General features: G+C 57.7%; 1 protein-coding gene across 5 annotated transcripts in view; it reads right to left on the minus strand.

The window, feature by feature from the left end:
- Positions 1 to 269: 269 nt before the first annotated feature.
- CAPN15 (calpain 15) overlaps positions 270 to 13,460 on the minus strand; it is a 30,112-nt gene continuing 16,921 nt past the window's right edge. For 4 of the 5 annotated variants that reach the window (XM_066275423.1, XM_066275420.1, XM_066275421.1 and 1 more), the window contains 11 exons: positions 6,051 to 7,500; positions 4,993 to 5,201; positions 4,726 to 4,909; positions 4,427 to 4,650; positions 3,516 to 3,641; positions 3,282 to 3,434; positions 2,692 to 2,853; positions 2,334 to 2,569; positions 2,094 to 2,260; positions 1,839 to 2,017; positions 270 to 1,772 (listed from right to left, as the gene is read on the minus strand). In XM_066275423.1, coding sequence (XP_066131520.1) covers positions 1,595 to 1,772; positions 1,839 to 2,017; positions 2,094 to 2,260; positions 2,334 to 2,569; positions 2,692 to 2,853; positions 3,282 to 3,434; positions 3,516 to 3,641; positions 4,427 to 4,650; positions 4,726 to 4,909; positions 4,993 to 5,201; positions 6,051 to 7,478 — 3,246 coding nt within the window. In that variant the 5' untranslated portion in view covers positions 7,479 to 7,500 and the 3' untranslated portion in view covers positions 270 to 1,594. The remainder of the gene's footprint in view (positions 1,773 to 1,838; positions 2,018 to 2,093; positions 2,261 to 2,333; positions 2,570 to 2,691; positions 2,854 to 3,281; positions 3,435 to 3,515; positions 3,642 to 4,426; positions 4,651 to 4,725; positions 4,910 to 4,992; positions 5,202 to 6,050; positions 7,501 to 13,460) is intronic. The other variant, XM_066275422.1, reaches the window with a different exon arrangement.

Consider the following 13,460-nt stretch of genomic DNA (forward strand, 5'->3'; position numbering starts at 1 on the left):
CTGAGGCTGTGTGGGGACCAGCCTGCTGACCACTACAGGGTCTGGCCCAAGCCTTGGCCCTGCCTGGACACCTGGTCCTTCCTGGGGTACAGGCAGCTAATGAGCAGGGCAACCCCGAAGGCTCTTTATGAGGCTGACCTCAGGTATCAGCAAGCCACCCCAACTTCCACCAGGCAGGCCTGGGTGTCCCTCAGCAAGGCTCTGCACATAGAGGGCGGTGAGGGGCCTAGGACCCCTGGGAGCAGTGACAGACAGATAAGGAGGCATCATTATAAAACAAAACATTTTCATTTGGTCCATCAGAGCCTGAGTCTGGAAATACCCATGAAGAATCATCCTACAGGGCTGGGGAAACAACTGATAAAATAGTCTCTGTGTCAGAAGAGCTGGCTGTATGTACAGGGTTAAAAATATTCACAGCTCAGAGTACAAGGAGAAAATATAAAGGAGGCCCAAAGGGGAGTGTAGTGCTTCCTGGTGTTTCTCCAGTTGTAAAAACCCTGGCAAGCCCCACAGGAAGTGAGGGGTGGTGGGCAGGGCCTCCCATGGCCCGGGGGCTGGAGGGCAGTGAGGCTAGGCAGGCCTCTGGAAAGCTGGCCTCAGATGTCCACAGGCAGATGCAGGACTTTGAGCAGCCATGGGGGAGGATGGCTGGGAGGCAGTCCAGCAACACGGGCTTCTAAAACAGGGGAGGGGCTGGGAGCAGTCATACCCTGCCCCGCGTGCCCAGACAGGGCTGGCTAAGGATTTCTGTCGCACGCTGGTCCTCCTAGCAGAGGTCAGGTGGTGCCGGGGACAAACCACCTCACCAAATAGCAGCCCCTGACCTGCAGTCCCCAGGCATGGCTTCGATCCTGACAAGCGCTGCAGGAATTGCATAGTGTCATCAGAGGGGACAGCTAGAACCCTCCCCATCCCTGGTCCTGAGTCCATGGTCACCAGGCACCTGCCTCTGTGACACACTGCTGAGACTCTGGGGACCCCTGCGTGCCCTGTGGTGGTTGGTGAAGGTGGGGAAATGGGCTCTTGGGGGGCAAGCTGGGGAGCGAAAGCTCATGTCCCACAGAGGGTGGTCCTGGCCTGTGACTCCCCACAAGGGGGTGGTCCCTGCTTATCCTGGGGTCCTGGCCTCTGACTTCCAAAAGGGGATGGTCCCTGCTTATCCTGGAGTCCCGGCCTTTGATCCCCACAAGAGAGGGTGGTGGTCCCTGCTCGCCCTGGGGTCCCGGCCTCTGACCTGCCCAGATTTGGCTTTGTAAATGGAGCTCTTGGCTGCCTCACACAGACAGGAGGCCACAGGCCCATGGGAAAGGGGCAGCCTCACCTCAGCCCTGTCTGAATCTGACCTTGATGCAGGCTGGTCAGAGGGGCTGGCGCATAGCCCCACGCTTGAAGCGGGTTGGAGGTATTCTGCTGGGCGGCTGGGGGGGCCCAGACAGGAGGGGGGGCAGGGAGGAAGGCCCAGAAGCAGCTGCGCTCCTGGCTGGCAGCTCCCTGGGCAGGGTCCTGAGATTCTTGTTCAAGCATTCACTGCTGGGGTCTCCCTCCTAAAGTGCATGTGGGGGGTGGAGGGTGGGGGGCGAGGACAGAGAGGTCACAATGGCCGGGGCACGTGCAGGCCAGCGACCTCAGGTGTGAGTGGGGGGCTGTGGGCGCCCCTGGAGGCTGTCCAATCGCTGAGGAAGGCCTGGGCTGCCTTTCGATGTGCCAGGCGGTGGGTGATGGAGAAGCCGGCGTTGCCCTCGAGCTGGGACAGGATCACCAGGACCTGCCTGGGGGAGGGGGCTGGTGAGGGCCAGTGGAGGCCGGGGAGTAAGGGGGGCTGGGGCGGTGCCCACCTGTGCAGGGGTGGCACACTGTCCTGGGTGCGCAGGCTGCCGCGCGTGGACACCACGTTGAAGCTATCAGAGCAGTCACACTGCACATGCAGGTAGGACTTGGGGTGCCGGTTCTCCACCACCACGATGAGCCCCGCCCAGCCATGCGTCAAGTAGTAGCAGGTCATGCCCTCACGGCCCTGGGTAGAGACAGGGCGGGTGTGGGTGGGGCGAGGCCTCCTCCTCCCGGGCCCTCCCCTTTCCCACCGACCTCACCTCGTGCCGCTCCCCCCGGCTCTCCGTGAGCAGGATGATGGCGTCGGCCAGTGTGGTTGGCTGGGCCTCCACAGTCTCCACCATGACCAGCCTCGAGCTGTACACAGCCAGCACGTGGCCGGGGGGCTCCTGGGAACAGCGCGGGACCCCTGTCGAGGGGCTGGAGGCTGTAAAGGGTGTGAGTGAGGGGGCCTGGGGCGCCACAGTAGGGAGGGTCAGGGGTCGGAGGGGCAGCATTACCCTGCACGGCGGCCGGGGGGCCCAGCACGGCGGTGGGGCTCCAGTGGTTGAAGGCGCAGCACACCACGGCGTATTCCCCAGGCTCCAGCATCACATCACAGTTGACGAACTTCTTGACAGCTCGCTTGCTATGCGCCAGCAGGCGGCCCAGGCTCAGGCGGCCACTGCTTCCGAAGGAGGCTCGGAACACCAGAACGCACAGGTCCAGGAGGTGGCTGTCCGCCGAGTCTGCACGCCTGCAGCCAGATCCAGGAGGGGTCACGGGTAGTACCTGCTGTTTGTGACCCCAATGGCCCAAGGCCCTGCTGTCTACTTCTACACCCATCCCCCAGCCTACCCCCCCCCAAGCAGTGCCCACCTGCTGCCCTCCTGGAAGAGGGCGAACTCCAGGGATGCACGCTCCAGCACGGTGAGCGCTGTCACCCCCACGGGCCCACTGGCTGAGCTGGGGAAGCAGCCCTGCACCCGCACTTCCTGCCAGTCTGAGTGCACTTTGCAGATGTCCACGGAGTCGAAGTACCTGGGCAGTGAGAGGACAGCCCACTGAGAAGCTCCCGTCCCAGCTCCACACACACGAGCTGTCCTCATCAGGAGTCCAGGCACCTTCTAAGCGCCTTTCGCTCCCCAGTCTCTGCCCCTCTGTGCTCTGGGACTAGTGTCCTGGGAGCCCTGGTCTTGGCTCTTGCCCACAGACACCACCAGGGGGCCCCAGATCCCAAGGATGACCCAGATCGGAGAGTCCTGGGGGCAGAACCCAACCAGTGCACCACACCCAGCCTTAGATCTGCAGAGGGACAAGCCAGGCTCCCGATGAGGGACACACTGTGGGTCAGGGCAAGGGGAGGAGGGCAGTGACAGGTCAGGTGGGCCCAAGTGACGTGGCTAGAGCACAGGATGGCTGTGAGGAGGACATTGGACGCACGCCTCCTTCCTCCGGGGTCCAAGTACCTGATGAAATCACTGTACTCCATCCAGAAGACACCTTCACTGCTGCCGTGTGGCATGAGCTCACCACGCAGGTGCCCCGGCCAGTGTGGCCACTCATCCGACCAGTTGCCATTCCAGGAGAAGCGGCCCCATGGGTTCCGGAGGCGCAGGAGCCTGCGGACCATGGGGCTGAGGGCCACAGCTCCCACCATCCATCCTCAAGCCCTGGCTACCCATGGCTGGCCCAGCCCCTACCTGGAGCCCTGGACATCACGGACATCCAGGATGGAGTAGGCGTGGCGGGGGCGCAAGCCCAAGCTCTCATAGGCAGCATCGTCCACCTTCATGTTGCCCCCACCACAGGAGGCACCCATGAGGAACCTGTGCAGGCAGAATGGCCTCACTGACTGGGCAGGCTTGCTGACCAGGGAGCCTTAATGATGGGGGCCCTTCACTGAGAACGGCTCACTCACCAGGGAGTCCTTGCTAACCCTGTGGGTAGGAGGCGCTACCTGTCTGTGGGGGAGTACAGACCTGGGGACCCAGGAGAGACACGTAGGACTCAGGAAGTACTGGCTACTCCCTACATGGTGGCCCTTGAGCTGAGAGTTTGGGCTGCGAGCAGGGCGGGACTAGGTCCTAACAGCTCCAGGCTGTGGCTCTCGGAGGGGATGGGGCTACAGTAATGCCCAGGATCAGCTCAGAGCAGAGGATCTTGGCACCAACAAGCCATCTCTGCCGGGCTTAGGGTTTTGGACTCTCCTTAGAGACATGCCGTCCATTGCGTGCTGGGTCCCAGAGGGCAGCCCACTCCCACCAAGGGCCTCCATGGGGTTTGCTCCACAGGGCTCCAAGTAGGTGCTAATGGTCATCACAGGCTCAGGTCAGGGCGAGGCCTTCTAGGTGTGGGCTGATCAGTCTTCTGCCTGTTGTCCTGACCTGGGCGGGTGGGACTACCAGCCCAGCAGTGGGAGATGACAACAGGGCTGCAGGCCAGACCTCCTAACTGTGGTCAGCCCACACTAGGAACGTCTTGTAGAACACGGTGCGGGGCAGAGGGCACTGGCCTCTGTCTCTCCCACCATTCCAAATCCCAGCCTGCTTATCCCCTAGCCTGTCTCTCTCCTCCCAAAGCTGCTGACCACCACAGCGCCCGCCCCTCTTACCCAGCCTCCTTAGAACTCAGCATTTTGGCCCAGATGAGGTCAGTGTCAACGGGTTCCTCGCGGGGGTTAGTGGAGCTGACCTGCAGCGCCAGGCTCTCACAGGGGGCGCCGGTGAGTGTGGCCAGGCCTTCGATGGCGCGCCCTGCCTGGAGGGCAAAGTAGGAGCCGTGCAACTTGGCCAGTGCCTTCTCGATGAGGGCCACCCACAGCTGCTTTCGCTGGGCCTATAGGGAGGGGCTGGAGTCATGAGGCCACCGAGACGTGCCCCTCACCCACCCCATGCCCACCCACCCTGCCACCTGCGAGAAGAGGAGGAAGCCGGCCTCGTCACAGGGCAGCATGTCATCCACCAGCACCGTCGTCCACGTGCCATCCTTGCAGAGCCGCACCTGGTAGGCGCCCTCCATGCACAGGCTGCGTGTGACCATCACCCGCTCAACCAGGTCAGGCCGCTCAGCCAGCACAGCCAGAGCACTCAGAAACCTGTGCAGAGCCGGGGGCCTCACTGGTGAGGAGCAAGATCAGACCGTCCTGCCACCCGACCTGAGCAGGTGCCCCAAACTCACCAGCAGTTGCCCAGCAGCCCCTGCAGAATGTCTGAGGGTCGAATAGTGTGGAACACGGACCAGGAGGTGCCATGGTCCCTGAAGACAGAGCAGTTGATCTCGTGGGGCCGCAGCCACTGTCTTACACGTTGCTGGACACTGTCACCCGCAGGGAAGCCCACAGACTCGGGCCCAGGAGGGAAGCTGTCATCCACAAAGTTCACATTGTTCTGCAGAGAGACCAGAGCCGCACACACTCAGGCTTAGCTGGGCAGCCCTGTGCCTAGGATGCAGTTGCTCGACCTGGCAGCCCAGGACAGCACCCCGAAAATGCTGCCTGAGTTCTAGAAAAAAGTGGGTAGGTGTGCGTACAGCTACCCTGACCAGTGTGAACTCAAATGGGGCACCAAGTGACTCATACGTGGGGGAACCACAGCCAGCCAGGACAATGCAGGCCAGCGACAGGTCAGTGGGAGGTATAAGTACCCCAAGGAAATGCCTGAGGAAGAGAAGTGGGGGGCCTGCCCGGGGTGGGGAGGCAGGACGCAGACCGGATGGCCGTCAGGGTGCACTGCTGACAGTGATGGGTGGCAAGAGCGCACCCCGTTGACCTGAGGGATCCACTGCCTTGGGCTCAGGCCTCTCACGGCTCCAAGGGCAAGAGAGCATGAAGGGGTGTCTCACCCCGAGTTTTGGCTGGATCTCCATAGTTGGAGGAAGCCTGCCTGCTGGTGTGAAAGCTCTACCTGTGTCCCCAGCTCCATGTGGTTTTAATGTCTATGGGAAGTAACATCTGAGAGGGGTCAGGACCCCAGACTGTGGGGTCATGGACCCTCATGGGCACAGAGAAAAAGGGCAAGATGTGGACAGTGGGGCCAGTCACTCTCGACTAAGGAGTGCCTTATGCCAGTGCTCAGAGCTCAGAGCTCAGAGCTAGGAGTGCTGGCTCTCTTGTCCCTGGCTCCTCCATCTCTCTGATTCAGAAGGGACAGCAGGGGAGGGCGAACGATGCAGAGGGAGGCCCACGGGAAGGGGAGCACCAGCCCTGGTGTGTGGACCACCATCCTGAGGGGACTCACCTCCCGGCAGAAGGCCACGATGTTCTCCCAGAGGGCCTTGGCCTCACCCTCGTCTGTCTGCCGCCGCTTCTCCACGTGCATGCTCTCCCTGCGCCGCAGGGGTGCGGCGCCCCGGCGCTGGCTTTCCAGGAGCTGGGGCGTGTGGCAGGCGGCGCAGTGCTTTGCCCGCGGTGCATTGAGCAGCGTGCAGGCAGGGCAGGCCCACTGGCTCGAGCGCTCGGGCGGCGCCTCGGCAAAGAGGCGGCCGGCCTTGTGGGCAGTGCAGAGGCTGGACTTGTCCACACTGCAGTCGGGGCAGCGCGCAGGCGGCTCGCTGTGCTCCTGGAAGCCATGCAGCTTGGAGCAGCCGCACACTGTGCACCTCGGGGCCGCTGTGGGGTTCTTGAGTGTGCACTTGGCGCACGACCATGTGGTGAAGTCGGGGCTGGAGGGGCTGGCTGGTGTGTAGCGCACGGTATCACCAGCCAGGTCAATGACATCGCTGCCCGGAGTGGCGCCACAGGCTTCGCACAGGCTGGAGGGGCCGGGCACAGAGCAGGAGCTGCACCGGCGCAGCACGGAGGTGCCCTCGGCCACCTCCTCCTCCAGGGAGCTCAGCCGCTTGCCTGACAGCAGCTCTGCCAGGCGGGAGCCCCCAGCTGAAGTCCACCCCAGGCCCTGCGGGGGGCCCTTGGAGCCAGCAGGCGGCGAGGGCTGGGCGGCCTCAGGCACTGGTGGCTGCAGCTGGGGGGGCACCTCACGGCGGCTGCGAGGCACAGGGTTGTTCTGCAGGGTGGGCGAGAAGGGGCTGAAGGGTGCCATCCGGGGTGGCTCCTGGTCGGCTGCAGAGGGAGGGTCGGCCTCAGCGCCTTCCCCGGGCTGGGGTGGGGCAGGTGGAATGTGGAAGCCAGCAGGGGCCACAACTTCAGGGACTACCAGGGCCTCGGGAGGAATCCTGGGCAGCGAGAGTTTCCGGGGCCCGCCGCAGGCAGAGCAGGAGCTGGCCACGGGCGTGTTGTGCAGCGTGCAGCGAGGGCAGGCCCAGCCGCTCCTGGCCTCTGCGGACCCCTCCTCCTCCTCAGGCTGCCCCCCAACTGGCTCCAAGGCCACTAGTCCCTCCGTCCGCGCTGAGCCTGCCTCCTCTTTGCAGCTGCCCTTGGGCTCCACCAGGATGGTGGGTGGCTTGGGGAGGGCCCCATTGATGACTGGCAGCAGGGAGGTGCTGGGCACAGGTTCTGGGGCAAAGCCACACACCTCACAGGTCTCCTTGCCCAGGAAGTTCCGGAATGTGCATCGGGCACAAGGCCATTTCTGCTCCTCCACACTGAGCCGCAGGATCTGGTCGAGGTCGGGCTTGTGCCGGGGAGCCTCGCAGATGGAGCACTGGCGCTGGCCGGCGGGGTTCAGGAAGGTGCAGCGCGTGCAGGACCACTCTCCAGCCGCGGCCATGGACCCAGGCGAGTGCGTGTGGCTGCAAGAGAAGGCCCCCGTCAGCGCAGGCCCATGGCGTGGGGGCCCAAGTCTCCGCCTGGGACGAGGGACATCAAGCCAGCGGGGTCTGTGCCCTTCTGGGCTGTGACAGATGTCAGGCTCAAGAGAGCAGCCTGTAAGGGTTTCGAAGACTCTGAGGAGTAAGAGGACCCCCAAAGCCTCTGAGGGACCCCACTGCTCTGTCTGCAAACCCTTTCTGGATGGGTGGACCTGTGGGTACAGGGGATGGGGCCAGCTGCACCATCTCAGTGGTCACGGGTCTCTGGTGTGGAGGGGGTCTTTGGTCAGTCACAGGAAAAATGTAAGTGAACTCCCTTGACAGGATCACGGCCATCTCCAGAACACCCACAGCTGACAGCATGCTCTGTGGTGAAAGGCTGAAGGCTTTCCTCCCAGACCAGGAACTCAGCTATGCTAGTCAGCATTGTCCTGGAGTTCTAGCCAGAGCAATCAGACAAGAAAAAGAAATAAAAGACTTCTAACTGGAAAGGAAGAGGTAAATCTATCTTCATTCGAAGATGACATAATCCTATACAAAAGCTCAAGAATGTACAAAAAACCTATTAATGCTAATAAATGAATAATATAGCAAAAATGTAAGGTACAAGTTCAACACACAAAAATTAGCTGTGCTTCTGTGCCAGCAATGAACAATCTGAAACAGAAGTTAAGAAAATTATACCACTGAGCGCAGGCTCACCAGCTTGAGTGCCAGGTCACTGTCGTGAGCGTGGGATCATAGACATGACACTACGGTTGCCGGCTTGAGCCCAAAGGTCACTGGCTTGAAGCCCAGTGTTGTTGGCTTAAAGCCCAAGGTCGCTGGCTTGAAGCCCAGTGTTGTTGGCTTAAAGCCCAAGGTCGCTGGCTTGAAGCCCAGTGTTGTTGGCTTAAAGCCCAAGGTCGCTGGCTTGAAGCCCAAGGTCGCTGGCTTGAAGCCCAAGGTGACTGGCTTGAGCAAGGGGTCACTGGCTTAGCTGCAGCCCCACAATCAAGACACGTATGAGAAGCAATCAGGAACAACTAATGTGATGCAACTATGAGTTGATGCTTCTCATCTCTCTACCTTCCCGTCTCTCTCGCTAAAAAAGAAAAAGATACCACTTAAAAGAACACCCCAAATAATAAAATACCTAGGAATAAACTTAACAAAGGAGGTGAAAGACTTGTACTCTGAGAGCTATAAAAATTGCTGAAAGAAAGACCTAAATAAATGAAAAAACATCCATATTCATGGATTAAAAGACAATAGTTATGATGACAATATTACCCAAATGACCTACGGATATAATGCAATCCCTACCAAAATCCCTATGCCCCCACCCCCTAGAAATGGGAAAAGCTGATTTTATAATTCTTTTTTTTTAATTTTATTTATTCATTTTAGAGGGGGGGGGGCGAGAGAGAGAGAGAAGGGGAGGGGGAGGAGCAGAAAGCATCAACTCCCATATGTGCCTTGACCGGGCAAGCCCAGGGTTTCGAACCGGCAACCTCAGGGTTCCAGGTTGACGTTTTATCCACTGCGCCACCACAGGTCAGGCTATACATGTGGGGTTTTTTTTAATTCATTTTAGAGAGGAGGGGGGGAGAGAGAGAGAGAGAGAGAGAGAGAGAGAGAGAGAGAGAAGGGGGAGGAGCAGGAAGCATCAACTCTCATATGTGCCTTGACCAGGCAAGCCAGGGTTTTGAACCAGCAACCTCAGCGTTTCCAGGTTGACACTTTATCTATCCACTGCGCCACCACAGGTCAGGCTGATTTTATAATTCTTTTTTTTAATTTTTTTTTATTTATTCATTTTAGAAAGGAGAGAGAGAGGGGGAGAGAGAGAGAGAAGAAAGAGAAGGGGGGAGGAGCAGGAAGCATCAACTCCCATATGTGCCTTGACCAGGCAAGCCCAGGGTTTCGAACCAGCGACCTCAGCATTTTCAGGTCGACGCTTTATCCACTGTGCCACCACAGGTCAGGCCTGATTTTATAATTCTTATCAAATTGCAAGAGTCCCCAAGTGGCCAAAACAATCTTGAAAAAGAGGCAGAAAGTGAAGACGTGGTTCTGGCAGAAAGACAGACTGTGTGTCCATACATAGACAGTCTATATGACCAATGGAATAGACCCTCATTCAAATGGTCAAATGATTTTTGACAAAGCTGCCAAGACCATTCAATGGGGACAGGATGGTTTTTTTGACAAATGGTTTTGGGATAACTACATATAAACACTAAGGAATAGAGTTGGGCCCTTACCTCACTTTGTATTAAAAATTAACTAAAAATGGACCAATGACTAAATATAGGAACAAAAACTGCAAAACTCTTAGAAGAAAATGTCAATTTTCATGACCTTGGATTTGGCAATGGATTATATATGATACCAAAAGCATAGGAATATAAAGAAAAAACTGGATTTTATTCAAGTGAAAAGTGCAAAGACAAACTGCAGAATGGGAGAAAATATTTGCAAACTATATATCTGATAAGGGTCTTGTATCTATCTAAAACATGTAAAGAATACTTAAAACTAAACAGCAAAAAGAAAACCTGTTTTAAAAATGCACAAAGGACTTGGTAGGCTTTTCTACAAAGAAGATACACAAATGACCAATAAGGACATGAAAAAATACTCACCACTGGTTATTAGGGAAATGCAAATCAAAACTCACCTTGAGATAGCACTTCACACGCACGCACTAGGACAGCCAGAACCAAACCAGCAGACGATAACAAGTGCTGGTAAAATTGTGGACAAACTAGAACCCTCCCCTACATTGCTGCAGGTGGGGACACAAGATAAGAGTCCTGCTGCTTTGGAAACCAGTCTGGCAGTTCCTCAAAAAGTTAAATATACCTGGCACCTGCCCAGCAATTTCAGCCCTAGGTATCCATCCCCAAGAACTGGAAGGTGGTATTCTAACAAATACACACACGTTCATAGCGGATCTAGTCACAATAGTCTACGGTGAGAACAGCGGAAATGTCTACCGATGAATACATGGACAAGACACAAAAAGGAATAAAATTCTGGCACATGCTACAACATAGATGAACCTTGAAAACAAACATGCTAAGTGAAAGACTCCAGAAACAAAAGACCACATGTCATACAATTCCATTTGTATGACACGTCTAGGACAGGCAAGTCCATAGAGGCACATAGAAGGCTGGTGGTCCCAGGGGCTGCAGGGCAACTGTGCGACGGCCCGTGGTTTCCTTCCGACATGATGAAGACAGTTTGGAACTAGGTAGAAGTGATGGCGCACACTGTGAATGCACTAAATACCACTGAACGTAGTTTAATACAGTTAGCTTTATTTTATGTGAATTTCTTCACAATAAAAAGTTTGAGTACATGAGGAGAGGACAAGGGCATGCATGGTCCTTTCCACGCTGTGGTTGGGGCCACCCCTGACTCAGGGCCACCTGTGGGTCTCCTAACCCAGTTGATGCTCTGCTTCTGGAGTTTCTAGGGACCTTCTGGGCAGGGGCCAATTCCAACATGTGCTGAGGGTCACAGGTATCAGACCACGAAATGCAACCTACTGAGTACATTCCCACCTAGCGGAGAACACAGCCTTTCTGTCCCCGTGCCACGGCCCTTAGACTGACCATCTCCAGCCATGGGTGGTGACACATCTGCACCTCAGCAGCCCCTCTCGATGACCCAGCCCCTGGGCATAGCCCGAACTCCATGGGCGCTGAGCAATTTCCCCTCATCTGCCCACCTGGACCACTGCTGGCCCAGTTCTGCCTGGCAGAGGTTCAAGGAGTCAGCTCAGCGTCCTGAAGTAACACGCAAACCCTCTTCCTCTCACAGGTCACCTCCTGAGGTGATGGGGACCATGGCAGACCATGGGAGGGAGGTGGCGGGGCAGGCTGCCCAGCCTGGACAGAGCAGGGTAGGGGCAGGGGCAGGGGCATATCTAAGATAAAGTTGGTGGGAGAAGGGACAGGTACACCTGCTTGTTCTGAGCAGCCCGTGCCAATGTGCTAGCCAAACCCAGACCTGGAGATCCTGCGTGCAGCAGGACACTGCCCTCCTAGGATGGATGGAGGCTGGCCGGGGGAAGGCACCGGCATGTAGCTGCAGGGCTGACATCACTCAGGCTGACAACACTCCTATCCCAGGCAGCCTCTGGTGCGCACTGAGGGTAGGGGGGCTGCTGCCAGACACACCCAGGATGGGTCCACACCCCGGGGGCGTGGCAGACCCGCTGGCCCCGGTCTCAGGGAGGGACAGCACTAGAGGCTAGGACCTGGAGTGGGGCCCACAGGGAGAGCCTCGCACCCCAGGCCAGGTGGGCCAGAGGACATGGTCCGCCAGAGCTGCCAGGCCTGAGGCACGGCAGCAGGGTAGGCACATGGGGGACAGACTGGGAAAGACTGAAGGACAGGGAGGTGGGAGTGGGGAGACCTGCACCTGGCTCCCACCTCCCACCTCCCCAGGGTCCCAGGGTCCCCTTGCACAGCCAGCCCTTCAGGCTGCTTGGAGCCTTAGGATGCAGCCCTCTTTGCTGGGTGGGTTCTCGGAGGCCTGGCCTGCTTGCCTCCCCCAAGGCTGGGCCTCTGTTTCTCCCACGTGCAGAAGGAAGGCACTCAGGCCTACAGCAGGGCAGGGGGGATGCTCCCAAATGGTTCCCCACACCCAAGATGGGTCACAGGTCTGGGGGGAGGGTGAGAATGGCCCTCTACCCTGCCTCTCAGGGCTAATCTGGGCTCAAGGGGATGACCACACAACATAACACAACACACACCCCTCTACACTGCTGCTCTGCTGGCAGGAAAATCAATTGTTCTTTACATCAAGGCATAAAGCTTGTGCTTCTAATGCTATATTCACGCTAAATCCTTTTAGTTCAGGAAGGAAGGAAACTTGCCTCTCCAATAACAAACAAACAAACAAACTAAATGCACTCTGGGCAATACAACTGTTTCCTAAGGCCCAGAGCAGGGGTCCCTAAACTACCGCCCGCTGGCCGCATGCGGCCCGAGGCCATTTATCCGGCCCCTGCTGCACTTCCGGAAGGGGCACCTCTTTCATTGGTGGTCAGTGAGAGGACCATAGTTCCCATTGAAATACTGGTCAGTTTGTTGGTTTAAATTTACTTGTTCTTTATTTTAAATATCGTATTTGTTCCCGTTTTGTTTTTTACTTTAAAATAAGATGTGCAGTGTGCATAGGGATTTGTTCATAGTTTTTTTTTTATAGTCCGGCCCTCCAACAGTCTGAGGGACAGTGAACTGGCCCCCTGTGTAAAAAGTTTGGGGACCCCTGGCCCAGAGCAAACTGTGAAGCCGCCTTCCTGTGTGTTTGGGCCCTGGGATAAGCAAGCGGGTGCCCAGCACCAGCAGAGTGGGCCTGGCCAAGGCCGGCTCCGGTGCTATGTACAGCCTAAGAAATCTGCCTGCACACGACTGGGATCTCCTCCTTGCCACCATTCCCCACTAGAAAAGGGCCCATGGTCAAGGTGTGGGGCACAGTGTGTCCCACAAACATGCACATACAGGTTGGGTCCTAGGCAGCCTCCACCCTGATCCCAGGCTCAGGGGTTGGTCACTCACCCTGTGCACCCCACTTGGCCTGGGAGTCTCCAGAGCGAAGACTCAGGCACCTGCCCCGTCAGGAACGGTGAGCCTAGGACCCTCCTAGGACACACCTACCCTGGACTCCAGGCCCCTGCTCGTCCCCGGCACAGTGAGCAAGGAGAGCCTTCCAAACACTGTGGGGCAGTGACCCGCCCGCAGGCCAGCCCCGGCCTGGGCAGGCTGCACACAAGGCCAGCACTTAGGGGACAGGGCAGATGTCACAGCTGTTCTAGGACAAGGAGAATCAGGAAGATTCTGTCTGGAATTCAGAAAGGTTTAAATTGAAAGTGCCTAAAAATCGAACTGGGCCTGGAGAAACAGGTGAGCCCGGCAGTGGCGGTGGCGGCGGCAGCAGCAGCA

Source organism: Saccopteryx bilineata, chromosome 4 (assembly GCF_036850765.1).
Source record: "Saccopteryx bilineata isolate mSacBil1 chromosome 4, mSacBil1_pri_phased_curated, whole genome shotgun sequence".
NCBI lineage: Eukaryota > Metazoa > Chordata > Mammalia > Chiroptera > Emballonuridae > Saccopteryx > Saccopteryx bilineata.